The sequence below is a fragment of the Rhinopithecus bieti genome, unplaced genomic scaffold, assembly GCF_001698545.2.
Source record: "Rhinopithecus bieti isolate Rb0 unplaced genomic scaffold, ASM169854v2 scaffold_24049, whole genome shotgun sequence".
NCBI classification, from domain to species: domain Eukaryota; kingdom Metazoa; phylum Chordata; class Mammalia; order Primates; family Cercopithecidae; genus Rhinopithecus; species Rhinopithecus bieti.
Window position 1 is genome coordinate 242,032 of NW_016811256.1, and position 16,662 is coordinate 258,693.

A 16,662-nucleotide genomic window follows, 5' to 3' on the forward strand; every position below is an offset into this window, starting at 1 on the left:
TATATATGTATACCAGGACTCCCTTGAGATTAGAAGCTGGAGATGGATAAAAACAGATTTAAGAGATACTTAGGGGGCAAAAGAATGACAAGGATTTGGTGACACATTGGATGTAGTAACATCAAGGAGAGGGAGGAGTAAAGGGTGACTCCAAGTTTCTGGTGAAGCTAATTCATCAGAGTGTATAATTACGCCATTCATTGTTCAAGCGAGCTCAGGAAGAAGAGAAACAACAGAGTTAAGTTAGAGGGTTAGATAAAATTTGATCAGCAAGAAGGATGAGAGTAGACACAAGGGGATAAGGTGAAATAAAAAAATTATTGAGCACCTACTGCATACTACACTCAATGCTAGGAGTATTGCAAATAATATCTCACTTAATCATCCCTACTATAACCCTGTGAGTGACTGTGTTATCATGCCTAGCTTACAAATCAAGAAACTAAAACACAGTGATCTGAAGTTACCAAGCAAGTGAAAAACAGAGACAGGGTTCTAAATCCAGTGCTTATTTCTCTCCACCTGCTCCTCTTGAAGAGGCTAGTGGGTCTTGAACTGAGGATCAAGAAGCTAAAAAACTAGAACAACAATGAGTTTTCTGGAGCAGCAGTGAAGTAAAGCCTGACCAAAACAGGACCAGAGAGAAGGCAAAACAATCATAGGTCCTCCCCGTTCCTGCCTTGCCAGCCCGAACCCCTTGTACAAGAGCAGGGAGTTTCAGTGGCCTATTGGATACCTAATGATACATGTGTTTTCCTCTGTTGAGAGCCAAGACAGGGAAGGCTAAGCAAGCAGAGCATTCAAGCAAACTCTTTCCAGGCCCCAGTGGCTTCTAACCTTCATAAAGAAAGCAGGTCTGGGAAGCCATGGGTCCAACAGAATCTAGTCTTCACAGGAAGTAGATACTATTGGCTATTGCCATCCTTGAGGCTAGGTGAGGAAAGAGAACAACCTCCATATTTCCGAAAAGAACAAATCACTGGCTTCCCAATCTACCCCACTGTGAGCCTCTCTATGGCAAACTTCTAGGCTGAGGCACTAGCTAGTACACAATAGCATGAGATATCCTTCCCATGGGAAAAGAGAAAGAGGATAAAAGACTAGGTCATAAACCAGATTTCTCAGAGACCCAGGGATACCAACAACTGGGCATTGGCTTAGTATGGGTAGGAAGTGGCAAGAGGAGGGAACCTGAGATAGGATGAGGAGAAAATAGATAGTAGAATGCTCTTGAGCCCCACTTTCTATATAGAACTTTGCGAAGAGACTATCTTTTAGGGTGCCCCTTGCTAACATGAAATAGTCACAGCAGAGTAGAAATCATAGTGCTATGTGTTGTAGTAAAAAGAGGGGCAGATATAATGCTTACCAGTTTCCCACAACTCCCAAATGGCAGGGAATACAGAGGATAGCAGAGAATTGATAGCCAGTGGCCTGGATGAAGTTCCTGTGTTGAGGGGCTAGGGACCCTGAAGCAAAAGCCGTGGGGGTAGCCAGCCTAAGACAGAGACTGGATGAAGGATTCACTAAAACCCCAAGGATCAGCTATGCCAGCAAATGCCAAGGCAAGGACGGGTCAGCAAAGATAGACACTCCAGGTCCCTATAAGGCCAAGAAAACACACCCCAGCTCTACCAGCCCAGGACACAACAGCACCAGAAGCAGCAATGTCAGGAGGACAGAGACCAGGCAAGGAAGTATTACACCTCAGAAGCCAGCCCACCAGCCTTCCCCAGTACAGGTGGCACCTTGGGAAGGAACAGGGAGCAAAAGACATTTGAGAGTAAAAATAACCCAGAACTATAGTATAAATTTTCAGTTGCCCAGATACCCCAAATAGACTGAATCAGACCAAAAGTGACTGCTTTAAATGAAAGGAGCTTTCTTTAATTGGAAAGGTTACATTCTTTCACTACCAGTAGAAGTTAGGACTACAGAGTAAGACAAGATCAGTTAGAGAGTAGCTTTTTACACATGCAAATTGTAGTATAAATTTCACTCTGCTACATGCAGAGAGAAGGCACCCTAGATTCCCAAGAATCTCTGTAAAGACACTGAGCTTAGTAGCCCAAGCACAGGAACATGATTCCTAAGGAATACAGGATATGAGCAGAGACAAAACAGAGAGGCTGGCCTCTGCAGTGAGCATACCTTGGATGGCAAAGGAAAGGGCCATCGGGCTTTGGAAGGCTTCATAGGTCCAATAAGAGGCCCGCACCGAAAGGTCTCTGGAGGACATTCCAGGACCAAGGCAGGCCATGTGAATAGACGTACAGAAAAGGGAAGGAGGAGAGGGAAGAGAAGTAGTGCTTACCCATCTCTGTCTGTACATCACGGCAGCTAAGTAGCAGCAACTTGCCTTTTGTGAGCAACTCGATAGGCATACTGGAGACACGGGCCTGCCAAACATTTAGGCGGCTCACCAGTGTCACGTAGTTCTTGATGGGACCACCTCTCATGTCTTCCAGCTTCTGAGGCACCCAGGATTGCAGGAATTCATAAATGCCTGTTATCCAATGATGTTCCCCGCAGAATTCCTGTACCTCCCACAGCACACCCTAAGGGCAGACAAGGTGTTTAGAGCAGAGGCAAGTGGCTATAATGGGAATTGGTGGGCAGTACCCTATCCCTTAAACCACTGTTCTCACCTCCAGCAGCACCTGTTGTATATTCAGTGCCTGCTGGATCTGAGGGTTGTTGTTCAGGTCTTCCTCCAGCTGCTTATAATTGCGGGGGAAGTACTGGCCCCGCAGCCGATACCCGTGGACCTCCAAGATACCAGCAATTGGGTGAGACTTCCAGGGCCATACCAATCCTACATTCGGGCCACAGAAGATGCTCACAGCATCGCTGGGCTGACCCTGGAACTTGGGCATCAGAAATTCGGTTTTTGAGTCCTCCTCTTCATCTTCTTCTAGTGGAGCACATGCCATAATTGTCCGTGAGTACCCTCCAGAGCCCACAAACAACCTTCCCTTCTCTTTGCCCTCAGTGTATACACACACACACACACACACACACACACACACACACACCCATTCTCTGCTCATGAGTGAGTTAACACATACATCTATATTACAAATGTAAAATACCAGACCCATGGAGGGGATTTATTAGTTAGGGTTCATGTGCAAATAACATAATTTACTCTAGCTAGTCTAAGCAGGGAGGGACTTATTACAGAATATTAAATGGGTTGCAGAATAATTAGAAGAGCTAAGATACAAAACCACTCTAGGTTGAGCATCTAGCGCTGCATGCTGCCTGGCAAAATGGGATGTCACTGTCACACCATCAACTACAAAACACACTGCCTCTGCTATGATCCACAGAATGGATGGCATATGCCCTGATTTTCCCCCACTTAATTCAATTCTGAATCAAAGTCTTTTGTAGCTCTAACTGGTGGATCCTAAATTGTATATGACACCTAGCTGCAGGCGAGTCTGGGAAGTGTAGTTTGTAGTCTCCGGCATCTGCAGAACATAGGAGTTGGTGGGAAGGAATATTGAACATGCCAGTCCTCAGTTACCTGTCTTAAAGAATATTCTTGAACCTAGCCACTCATTAACTCTTTAGGAACAGGTTAATTGACAAGTTTAGTATTTGTGTTAAAACTTCACACAAAATAAAGGAAATAATTAAAATGTTCAAAAATAAGAGCCATACTATCCACACCCAAGCCCTGTAGTACTCTTAGCTGATCTCTTCTCTTCTCCAACTGTACTCACTCTCCAGGAAATCTCATCCAGCTTTATGACTGTAAGTACCATCTATTTGCTCCCAAATTTATCTGCAGCCCAGATCTCTCACTTAACTCCAACCCCATTTAAATAACTGCCTACTTCACTTCTCTATCTGGGTGTCTAACATGCACCTCAAATTTAACAGAGCCAAAATGAACTCTAATTCCTCCCCGCCAAAACTGCAGTCTTCCAATTTCAGTAAATGGAAACTCTGTTCTTCCAGTTTCTCCAATTGAAATCTTTATAGTCACCTTTGACTCTTTTTCACATACAACACATCCCCCCATTTAAAAATCCTGCTGTCTCTGCTTTTAAAATACATCCAGAATCCACCAATTCTCACCACATTTACCACCACCTGCCCTCCTCCTCCATCCCAAGTCACCATCATCTCTTACGGCATTATTGCAAAAGCCTTCTAACTTTTCTCCCTGCATTGGCCCTTGCCTCCTACACCTTGCAGTCTCTGCTCCATATAAGAACAAGAACGATCCTTTAAAAAAAATGCCAGAAGAGATTCTGAGAAGATGATGGCAATGGCAGCATCATTTTGAAATCTCCCCCAAATGCCCACATAAAAATGACAGAACAATTAGATAGTAAAACCAAAAATGCAAGGATAACATTTTTTAACAAATGAGGACAAGGGATCCTCATAAATCCCAAAATACAAGTAGGTAGGGTCAAACCACCTGCAACCTCAAAACACACATGACATCACCATTTGTGATGAATGATGCAGAGGGAAACAATGAAGCAACAGATGGACCTAAGAATAAGAAAACCCCCAAACAGCCATTAAGCATTTACGGGGAGGCAGAGGGCCCATTTGAGAATAGCAGGTAAAACTGGAAGGGGGTTTTACCCCTCCAAGAACAGGTGAGGTAAGGTCTATAGAAGCTTAAGTAATCTATGTCCTGTGTACTCTTGAAACCAAACAGTCAGGACTCCCTTTTGGGACAGAGCTCGTCATGGAGAAAATCCTGGGAGTAGAATAAGGATTGAGCAGCCATAGAGAAAAAGGAAAAGTCTAGATGAAGGTAGGGGAGGAAAACCAGAAAACCTCAAAAGTAAGCCATCATTTTTTTTTTTTTTAAATACAGAAAACAATAGAAAGTGAAACTCAGAGGTCAGAGAACTATTTTGAACCAAGTCTTCTTTTGAAAGTTAAGAAAAGCTAAAATTTCCAGTTTTCTATGAGCAGCAGAAAAGTATCAACATCAAACCCCATACCAAGCTTTTATAAGAAAAAAACAAAGCAAGGCGTAGAATAAATCCCTAGAGACAATGAAAGCATGTCGAAAACCACACAAAACTATAGCCTATTTAAAAACAAGCTAAAAGACACTAGAAACATGATAGAAGTCATGAGAGGACACATATCAGAATTAGAAAAACTCAGAAATTATGTGACAGAACTATGGAAAGAATTAGAAATGAAAGAATAAACAATTTCATAATAGAAATTTAACTAAAATGGGACATAAGAGCAAACAAACTCAAAAGATAATTTCTTAAGAAAAATAGAAGGTAAAATAAGGTAACTATACAACTAAAAGGAAATTTAAAATTTTAAAAGATTTCAAGAGAAAGGGAGAAATATTGGGGATGGGTGAAAAGGATCTAATGTATCAGTAACAGGATTCCCTGAAGAAGAAAACAAAGCAAGGGAAGAGAACAAATATTAAAATTGTAATTCAGAAAATTGTTCTGAAATTTAAAAAAAGATATAAAGCCACATTTTGAAAGAACATACCTGAGAATCCTTCCCCAGAATGTTCAATACCAACACATATTCTAACTAAAATAACTAGATTTCAATAAAAAAGAAAAAAAATCTAGGCAAAAAGAACAAGTGATTTTGTAAAGAAAATAAAATTAGATTATCAGAGGCTTTTTGATACCAACTCATAATATCCTAAGAAAACAGAATAACATATTTAAGATATGCAAAGGAAAAAAGTATAAACCAACAACTTTATATTCAGCAACACTAACTTTCAAAAGGTACAAATTGTTATCAACATACAAGGACTTTAGAATTTTGTTCCTACAAGCGCTTCCTGAGAAATTTAGTAAAAAGTGACCTTCAGACAAACAAAATCACTAGAAATATCTCAACACAAGGACTGCTGGCGGGCTTAAAGATATTGAACTAAGATTAAGTGAGGGATAGAAGGGAAAGAGTATAGTATGAAATGACGATGTAGAGATTGCTGGTGATTCTCTTGCTTGCCAGGTGGACAGAGTCTACCTGAAGAATGGAACTCCAAAGGCACATTGGTTGATTATCCAATAGCTATTCCCTTCTCCCTTCCTCTATGGTTGGAGAACTGCCTTCCATAAGACACTGAGAATGTCAGTCATTTGATTTCCCAGCCTTTCTTACAGCTAGAGGTAGACACATGACGCAGATTTTGATGGTGAGATGTAAAAGTGAGTCTGACGGGGAGTTTCCGGAAAAGGTTCCTTTTCCTGGCAAAAAGTGAGAGTCAGACACAGAGCTCTCTTGTTAATCTTGCCTCTCCTTTTCTGCCTGATTTTGCTTGAGAATGGGATGCTTGACATTACAGCTTGTCTTGCAACTATGAGGCAACAAGCCTGAGAATGAAAAAAACAAAAAAACAAAAACCATTTTATTGTGGCCTCCTCTGCCACACATACCTCTCTTACAGAATTGGCTCTTAAATATAGCTAAAAGCAGGAAAGAGTGACGGAAAGATACAAAGAACCTGGTACTTTATGACTACTTCTGAGCCACTGAACAAGCTCTGGAAGCACCTACTTCAAGACTTCCTGTTTTGTTTTGTTTTTGTCATTGTTTAGGCCACTGTGGCTGAATCTAGCTGCATCATGAATTTTCTAGTTATAGGTGTGTACATAGTTTTGAGTTAAGATTACTTAATCCAAAATCAACCCCCATACTCAGGCCCATATAATAGATGTTTATAGCCAAACACAAGCATAGCTGAAGACTGCAACCTCCCCCACCATACACAACCTTCTAAGAGGATCTGCCCTTGCCCGTAGCTAAAAGCCAGTTATTTTGCGCCATGACATATCCCCTTGCCATAGCTTATGAATAAATCATGCAATCTACAGGAGAGGCTGAATCAATCATAGCTATTTGGTTGGCTATCCCAACCAAAATGTATATCAAGAGATTATATAATTAAAATTAAGCAATTCTTCGTCTCTTTTCAGTGTAACAGATTTATCTTACCTCAAATATCAAAAAGTTATTCCAATCTTAATAGGATATTGCCATATTAAAGTTTAAGGTTTTTGAATTTGACATCTGACAGATGAGAAAAGTGATTATCTGATTGTGCTTTCTGAGTTTTGAACTGCAGAAAACATCTGATAAGATTGTAAGGACGTCAGATAGTAATAGTAATACTCTCTTGTTTAGTTGTAAAATGTTCTCTGGAAAATATTGGAGAACACAGTTTAAGACTGGAGAATATGTTGCAACTATTTTATTAATAATACACTGAGTATTCTTTTAGTGATTAGAATCTAGTCAATGTATACATTTATATTGAAAAGGAGTTAATTTTCATACTTTTATGTGTAAGTGGGGCTACTGAAATTATTTTGTAATTTAGTTAAAAGGCCATATGAATTTTGCCTCATTTAAGTAAAAGTTTTCTCAGTTGGATGCATCCTTTTTAAAGACTACTAGTAGTGTTTTAACTGCTACTTCTTTACATTTATTCAAAATGTACTCCACTTTTTAAACGTTTATTTTAGATTCTGGCGTACATGTGCAGGTTTGTTATATAGGTAAACTCGTGTCACAGGAGTTTTTTGTACAGATTATTTTGTCACGGTACTAATCCTAGTACCCAATAATTGTTTTTTTCCGTTCTTCTCCTTCTGCTCACCCTCCACCCTCAAGTAGGCTCCAGTGTCTGTTGTTCCCCTCTTTGTGTCCATGAGTTCTCATCATTTAGCTCCCACTTATAAATGGGAGTCACAACAAAAGCAAAAATTGACAAATGGGATCCAATTAAACTTAAGAGCTTCTGCATAGCAAAAGAAACTATCAACAGAGTAAACAGACAACCTACAGAAGGGGAAAAAATATTTGCAAACTACGCATCTGGCAAAGGTCCAATATCTAGCATCTATAAGGAACTTAAACTTACAAGAAAAAAAAAATGGCCCCATTAAAAGTGGGCAAAGGACATGAACAGACATTTTCAAAAGAAGACATACATGCGGCCAACAAGCATATGAACAAAAAGCTCAATATCATCAATCATTAGAGAAATGCAAATCAAAACTTTTTCTTCTTTTTAAAGAATTTAAGGACAACAGAACTTTGGTTCTGGCTGGGCACGGTGGCTCATGCTTGTAATCCCAGCACTTTGCAAGGCCAAGATAGGAGGACCGCTTGAGGATAGGAGTTCACGACTAGCCTGGGCAACATAGCAAGACTCCATCTCTACAAAAAATTTAAAAATTAGCCAGGCATGGTGGTATGTGCCTGCAGTTGCAGCTACTTGGGAGGCTGAGGCAAAAAGATGACTTGAGCCCAGGAGGTTGAGGCTGTACCACTGCACTCCAGCCCAGGTGACAGAGTAACACCCTGTCTCGAAAACAAACTAACAACAAAAAGAACTTTGGTTTTGATTACTCCATTCTATTAATCTGATTTTCCATTCAGATCCCTTTTTTCTTCAAATTTTGTAGAAAGGTTTTAAAATGGTACTATGAATACCCTTATCCATCCATTTAGATTCAACAATTAACATTTTGTCACATTGCATTATTTGTTTTTCCTTCTATCTTTTCATTCCCCTAAACATTTTGAAGGTAAGATACAAGCATCATGACATTTCACCCCTAAACATACCAGTCTGTGTGCTTTTTTAAAAGCAGAAGGGACAACCTAAGACATGGAAGGTGAATATTTTCAGCTTCACTAGAATTTAGAATAAAAATGCAAGAGGTTTTTTTTGCTCCTTTTAACCATTCAAAAAATACTACAGCATATTTATAACATGAATTAGTACTGCATATGATGAGAAAATATGGTGAAATGTCTGATTTATCTACATCTTTAATACTAATAAAGTAAGAAGGCACATCTGTAGCACGTATTTCTATGTGCTGAGCACCATACTAGACACATGACCTCTTTTAATCTTTAAAATAATTCTTCAGGTTAGGTATGTTTGTTATTCCCACTTTGCAGACTAGTAAACTAATGAGTCTGACTCCAGAGCCTTACTTCTTTCCACAGCACCATGTAAAACAAATATCGCCGGGCGCGGTGGCTCAAGCCTGTAATCCCAGCACTTTGGGAGGCTGAGACGGGCGGATCACGAGGTCAGGAGATCGAGACCATCCTGGCTAACACAGTGAAAACCCGTCTCTACTAAAAAAATACAAAAAACTAGCCGGGCGAGGTGGCAGACGCCTGTAGTCCCAGCTACTCAGGAGGCTGAGGCAGGAGAATGGCGTAAACCCGGGAGGCAGAGCTTGCAGTGAGCTGAGGTCCCACCACTGCACTCCAGCCTGGGTGACAGAGCGAGACTCCATCTCAAAAAAAAAAAAAAAAAAAAAAAAACCCCACAAATATCAATAGTCTCTATCAATTAACCTAAATTTATATGGGGAAAATAATGTGCCCCAACTGGTGTATAATTTGTAAAAGACACAGAATCCTTGCAATGAACCTTTTTGCTCCTTGTCACCTATTTCCTAAAATTAATGTTATGTCTTTAATTCTTCTTAATGAACAGATAGAAGTTGAATGGGGAAATTAAAAAGTATCGATGAGTCAGATGTGACTGATTGCATTTAATGATTTTATTTGTGACAGCATTAGTATCCTAAATAAGGGAAATGTGAAGATATATTTCCACCCTGATGGTTAATAAGTGTGAAGATTGATAATAATAATTAGTAACCATGAAATGTTTCAATAATACTAATGAATTAATCCATATGAAATGAAAGAGAGCTATAGGACATAAAGCAAGTGTTGAGCAAGCAGAGCTCTTCAAACAAGAACAAATTTACTTAGCAATAAAGTTCAGTAGTAAATGAAATGCAATTATGGCACTGGAGAAAAACCTCACAGAGTTTTGGATGAACCAGGTTTGGAAGGACAATATACTCACACTCTTTCATACACCCTCTCACTGCACGCACATACACAGAAGCACATGAATTTGTGAGCAAAAACACTCCCTGACCTTTCTACCCACAACACACATGTGCAGTACCCAGGTTAGAGCTGTTCCATCCACACCCAATGCCTGACTCTATAGCCTGGACCTCCTGTCTTCTTCCCATGCCATTCGTACTTGTGCCCTTACCCTCCTTCGGCCTTCCTACCCCCTGCCTAGGTCTCCCTGAATACCTTCAGAATACAGGGAATCCGAAGAGGTCTTCAGGTCTGCAGACTGTACTACCTTCATGTCAGGATATGGAGAAGGGGCAGAAATGGGAAAACAATGAGAGATTCAAACCAGGTTGTGAGTCTGATTACTCAGAGGATAGGAACTGGGAATTCCCACAGCCAGCTTTCTGCTCAATCCAGAATACCTGCAAGGCAGAGATCTTGACAGACTGTAAGCCTCCAGTTAGAATCTGAATCATATTTTCAACACGGGGCACATGAGACAGTTGGTCATGATCATCAAAGACCAGCTGTGATGAGAGAAAGGGTTTCTGCCTTGGGGCCTGTAAAAAAAAGGGTCAGGAAAGGTCGAGGGGCTAGATGTCAGTATACATTCCTCAGCATCTGGCCCTGGACTGCCTGCCACCTCCACATATGCCACCCACCACCTCACTTGAAGGATGTTGGCCACAAAAGAGGTTATCTGCTCCTGCAAGATAGAAATGAGGCTCTGACAAATCATGTAGTCGACCAGGCGGGCAAACTTTCCCAGCTGCAGCCACCAGGCCTCTGCTTGCTTCAACTTCTGCTCCAGTTGTTTGTGCTGTACCCTCTGAAGGTATATGGAGCCTTGGCCTGCCCTGATCCTGTCGCAGTTTTGCACTCGCTCCTGTAGGCCCTGTTGCATGTGGTATGTGTCCTCGTGAACCTGTAAGCATAGAGTGGAAACTCACCAGAGATGGGGGATGGAGAGCAAACCAGCCACCCACTAGTCTGTGCAACCTCTCAGGTCCTGGAGTCTGGGACCTAGAACCTAGATATACACATGGAGGGCTCCTTTTTAGCAGAGTCTACCCCACCCCACCTGACCCCTCAATTTTAAGTGACCAGAGAAGATATGAAATAGAGAACATATATTGAGAGGTCACAATGTGCTAATACGGTAGGCCAGGCCTGTCTACTGAAAACCCCCAGGGTGAAACTCAAATAGAAAATTTGTGTATATGTAAATGTAAAAGTTCACAATGCATAGAAGAGACAAAAAAAAAAAAAAAAAAAAAAAGATGGGATGAATAAGGCTAAATAATAATTTCAGGATATGGACTCTGGGTAATAATTAGGCCAAGTGATGTGGCCTGCTGAGTAGAATGATATTGCTTTATGTTACAATAGAAGCTGTTTCTGGGCACTGATATAGACTTTCTATTAGAGGAGAGGGAATGTGGAATAAGAGCCTGGGAGCCTTTTTGTGGGTTCTTTCAGATCTGGGAGGTTCCTCAGCCTATAAAGGCTGCTGACAATTGCCAACACTCTGGGCTTTCATTGTTGAGGAACAGAGAAGAGGTACCAGAAAGCTATGCTTGGCCAGATGGATCCTTTGTCTTCCATGCTCTCCTGTCCCTTTTGATGCTCCCTAGAGCTTGTGATTAGAACTGATTGGTGTCTGTGAATTGTACTTCTGGTATCCATGAGCTCAAGCCCCAATCTTCTCAGACCCAAGCATAAGACAGTTAAGTCCTAAGCATGGGACATCAAATACAGACATGCCCTATGCGTATGATGATTTTGTATATGAGACTAAGTGAAGTGTTCTCTTCCATGTTCTAAAAATACTCCCCAATACCCAGTGCTTCCCACTTCATAACCCTTAGTCCAGTGCACCATGATTTTGTTATTTATATAACTCATCGACTACACTGTAAGCTCCTTTAGGAGGCGATCTTGTTATACCTTATTTCATTTTTCTATTGCTTAACACAGGCCCTGGCATGGGGTAGTTTCACAGTAAATGTTTGTAAAAAGAATGTATAATCTCACATTGAAAGAGCCTACTGAGTGCTATTAGGATAAAACCATACCAATGACAACAATAATAATTGCTAATACCACAGAACATAATCAGTATATATTTTTAAAGCACCAACACTAGGGGTGATAACATCCAAATTATAAGAAAAAATGTTTAGGACTGGCACAGTGGCTCATGCTCGTAATCCCAGCACTTTGGAAGGCCAAGGAGGGTGGATCACTTAAGTTCAGAAGTTTGAGACCAGCCTGGGCAACATGGTGAAACCTGATCTCTGCAAAAAATACAAAAAATTAGCCGGGCGTGGTATCAACTGCTGTAGTCCCAGCTACTCGGGAAGCTGAGGTGGGAGGATCACCTGAGCCCGGGAAGTCGAGGCTGCAGTGATCCCTGATCATGCCACTGCACTCCAGCATGGGCAACAGAGTGAGATTCTGTCTCAAAAATAATAAAAAACCTGGAATTCCATGCCTAGTCAGAGTATCATTGAAGTTTGAGGATAAATAAAAACATTTTTTAGATATACAAAGACTCAGAAAATTTTCCATCCACGGATTCTCCCTTAAAAAAAATAAGGAATAGTATTAATATATTCCGGGCAGAGGAAAATGAATCCAAGAGGATAAAGTATTCTACAAAAGATTTGGTGGGTAAAGAAATTTGTGAGATATATTGTTAATTTTAAATAGTGCTATGGCCTGTGTGTTTGTGTCCCTCCAAAATTCATATTTTGAAATCTGAACCCATAAGGTGATGGTATTATGAGGTGGAGTCTTTGGGGAGGTGATTAGGTCATGAGGTCTCCAGTCTCAGGAATAGGATTAGTGCCCTTAAAAAAAAAAAAAAAAAAAGTTCCCAGATCATACAGTATTTGTCTTTCTTCGTCTGGCTTATTTCACTTAGCATAATGTCCCCAGGTTCATATGTGCTACCATTAATGGCATTATTTCCTTCTTTTTGTGACTGAATAATATTTTATTGTATATATGTATTAATATCACAATTTCTTTAACCATTCATCCATCAATGGACACATCGATGTTTCTATATCTTGGCTATTGTGAATAATCCTGCAAAAAAAATGGGGGTATAGATATCTCTTTGAGATACTGATTTCATTTCCTTTGGGCATATACACAGAAGTGGGATTGCTGGATCATATGATAGTTCTATTCAAAGGGTTCAAACTTTTAGTTATAAGATGAACAAGTTCTGGGAATCTAATGTACCGCCTGTGTGGTAATGGATGTGTTAATTAATTTGATTGTGGTAATCATTACACAATATATACATCTATCAAGTCATCACGTTTTATACCTTGAATATATTCAATTTTTATTTGTTAATTTTATTTTTAAAAGGCCCCAGAGAGCTGGTTAGTCCCTTCTGCAGCAAGAAGGTGCTGCCTATGAGGACTGAGCCCTTGCCAGACTCTGAATCTGTCATCACCTTGATGTTGGACTTCCCAGCTTCCAAGAATAAATGTTTGTTGTTTGAAAGCCACTGAGATTATGGTATTTTGTTATAGAGGCCTGAGTGGACTAAGGCAAATGAGTAGGTTACAAAACAAGAATGTTCATAACAATCTCGAAGAAAATTCCAGGAGATGTCAATATAAGCATAATGGGAGGAAGAGAGAAGGGAAAGAAAAGTACGATAATGCCAAGGTTCTTATTCTTCTTGGGAACGATATGGATAAAAATTCATACTTGTCATTCATTCACTCAATTGAGCGCCTACTAAATGGCATACCCTACAGTAAGCACTAGAGATATATTAGTGAATGAGTACTTAAGTCCTTGCCCCTCCAGGAGGAGGGAGACAGCAAACATAATAAATACATAATTTATGGTGTACATAAAAAGGTGATTTGGCCGGGCGCAGTGGCTCAAGCCTGTAATCCCAGCACTTTGGGAGGCCGAGATGGGTGGATCACGAGGTCAGGAGATCGAGACCATCCTGGCTAACACGGTGAAACCCCATCTCTACTAAAAAATACAAAAAAAAAACTAGCTGGGCGAGGTGGCGGGCGCCTGTAGTCCCAGCTACTCCGGAGGCTGAGGCAGGAGAATGGCATAAACCCGGGGGACGGAGCTTGCAGTGAGCTGAGATCCGGCCACTGCACTCCAGGCCGGGTGACAGAGCGAGACTCCGTCTCAAAAAAAAAAAAAAAAAAAAGGTGATTAGTATTGGCGGGGTGAGGTGGCTCACACTTGTAATCCCAGCACTTTGGGAGGCTGAGGTGGGCGGATCACGTGAGATCAGGGGTTTGAGACCAGCCTGGCCCATGTGGCGAAACCCTATGTCTACTAAAAATACAAAAACTAGCCGGGTGTGGTGGCGGGCACCTGTAATCCTAGCTACTCGGGAGGCTGAGGCAGAATTGCTTGAACCCTGGAGGCAGAGGTTGCAGTGAGCCAAGATCATGCCACTGCACTCCGGCCTAGGCGACAAGAACGAAACTCCGTCTCAAAAAAAACAAAACAAACAAACAAACAAAGTGATTAGAGTACTATGACAAAACAAAAGAGTGAAAACATGTATTTTAAAATGATTTTAAAATACATGTTACAAAAACTGAAAGAACAGCAAGCAGAAATGAACAAATCTATAGTTGTAGGTAGGAAGGGATATTTAACATATATCTCTCAGAAATTGAAAGACAAAGGAGGTTAAAAAATCACTATGTCTTGACTGGGTGTGGTGGCTCATGCCTATAATCCCAGCACTTTGGGAGGTCAAGGTGGGAGGATCACTTGAGCTTGGAGTTCGAGACCAGCCTGGGCAACATGGTAAAACCCTGCCTCTACAAAAGAAATACAAAAATTAGCCAGGTATAGTGGCCCATGTCTGTAGTCCCAGTTACCCAGCAGGCTGAGGTGAGAAGATGGCTTGAGCCCAAGGGGGTGGAGGTTGCAGTAAGCCAAAATCATGCCACTGCACTCCAGCCTGGGTGACAGAGTGAGACCCTGACTTAAAAAAAAAAAAAAAAAAAAAAAAAAAAAAAAAAAAAAAAAATTGTGTCTATAGAATATTTGAATACAACAGTGAATAAGCTTGGCCTAATACATATTCTTTTAGGTTGGGTTTCCTAGAAGCAGACTCTGAGACAGGGATTTGGAGAAATGTGATTTATTGAAGGAATGATCTTCAGGGAAACAAGAGCCTCTAAGGGAGTAAACAAAGCAGAAAAGAGAAGGGGAAAGTACCCAGCAAGATCTCAGCTAAATTCTATTTTTGATCTGATCTGGAGTGGGGAAGGAGGCTTTGGAATGTTCCAGTCGTACTGTAGAGTTGTCATGCCTTGAAGCAAGTAAGGAAAAGAAAAAAGGCTGAGGAACTGTTCCATATGAGAGAGACTAAAGAGAAGTGAGCACTGAATTCAATATATAATTCTGGTTTGGATCCTGAAGAACGAAAATATATAGTAATAAAGGACATTATTAGAATAATTGCCAAACTTTGAATAAAGATTAGAGATTAGATAACAGAGTTGTATCAAAGTGAAATTTCCTAATCTTTGATCATTGTACTATAGTTATAAAAGAAAATGTCCTCATTCACAGAAAAAACATACTGACATATATAGGAGTTGCTATGATTTGAATGATTTGAATGTGTCTCCCAAAAGTTAATGTGTTGGAAACTTAATTGACATAGTAACAGTTTTAAGAGATGGAGTCTTTAAGAGGTAATTAGCCAAGAGGCCTCAACCCTTATGAAAGGATCAATGTTTTGATCATGGGAGTGGGTTAGTTATCATGGGAATGGATTACTGATAAAAAGGATGAGTTTGGCCTGATTTCCCCTCTCCTCTCTCTGTCTCATATTCATGTCTCATCACTATGTGAGACCCTCTACCATGGGATGAGACTCTTGCCAGATGCTCTTGGACTTCCCAGCCTCCAGAACCATGAACCAAATAAACTTTTATTCTTTATAAACTACCCAGTCTTTGGTATTCTATTATAGCAACAGAAAAAAAACTAAGACAGGGGTAAGGGAGCTGATACCTGCAATTTACTCTCAAATGATTTAGAAAATAATGTGTACATGTTTAGACAAAAAGAAAGAGCATAAACAATAAAGCAAATGGGAAAAATAATCTATATAAAGGATATGTGAGAGTTTATCTTACTATCCTTACAATTCTAATAAGTTTTAAATTACATCAAAATACAAAATCACAGAAGGAAGGAAGGGAAAAAGGGAGGAAGGGAGGAAAGAAGGGAGGTAGGGAGAAAGGAAAGGAAAGGAAAGGAAAAAGGAAAGGAAAGGAAAGGAAAGGAAAGGAAAGGAAAGGAAAGGAAAGGAAAGGAAAGGAAAGGAAAGGATGGAGAGGAGAGACAGAGGGAGGGAAAAGAAAAAAATAAGCGTTGGTAAGAATGAAAGGCAACTGAGGCCAGGTGCAGTGGCTCACACCTGTAATCCTAGCACTTTGGGAAGCCAAGGCAGGTGGATCACTTGAGATCAGGAGTTGAAGACCAGTATGGCTGAGATGGTGAAACCCTGTCTCCACTAAAAATATAAAAATTAGCTGGGCATTGTGGCTCACACCTGTAATCCCAGCTACTTGGGAGGCTGATGCAGGAGAATCACTTGAACACGGGAGGTGGAGGTTGCAGTGAGCTGAGATCACACCACTGCACTCCAGCCTGGGAGACACAGCCAGACTCACACCTATAATCCCGGCATTTTAAGAGGCCAAGGCGGGCAGATCATGAGGTCAGGAGATCAAGGCCACCCTGGCTAAC

General features: G+C 40.7%; 1 protein-coding gene across 7 annotated transcripts in view; it reads right to left on the reverse strand.

The window, feature by feature from the left end:
* DNHD1 (dynein heavy chain domain 1) overlaps positions 1 to 16,662 on the reverse strand; it is an 82,369-nt gene that overhangs the window by 48,661 nt on the left and 17,046 nt on the right. For 4 of the 7 annotated variants that reach the window (XM_017893625.1, XM_017893620.1, XM_017893619.1 and 1 more), the window contains 5 exons: positions 10,556 to 10,810; positions 10,308 to 10,445; positions 10,123 to 10,174; positions 2,649 to 2,914; positions 2,315 to 2,558 (listed from right to left, as the gene is read on the reverse strand). In XM_017893625.1, coding sequence (XP_017749114.1) covers positions 2,315 to 2,558; positions 2,649 to 2,914; positions 10,123 to 10,174; positions 10,308 to 10,445; positions 10,556 to 10,810 — 955 coding nt within the window. Of the gene's footprint in view, positions 1 to 2,314; positions 2,559 to 2,627; positions 2,915 to 9,544; positions 10,446 to 10,555; positions 10,811 to 16,662 lie in introns of those variants that run through there. The other 3 variants (XR_001889519.1, XM_017893623.1, XM_017893624.1) reach the window with 3 other exon arrangements.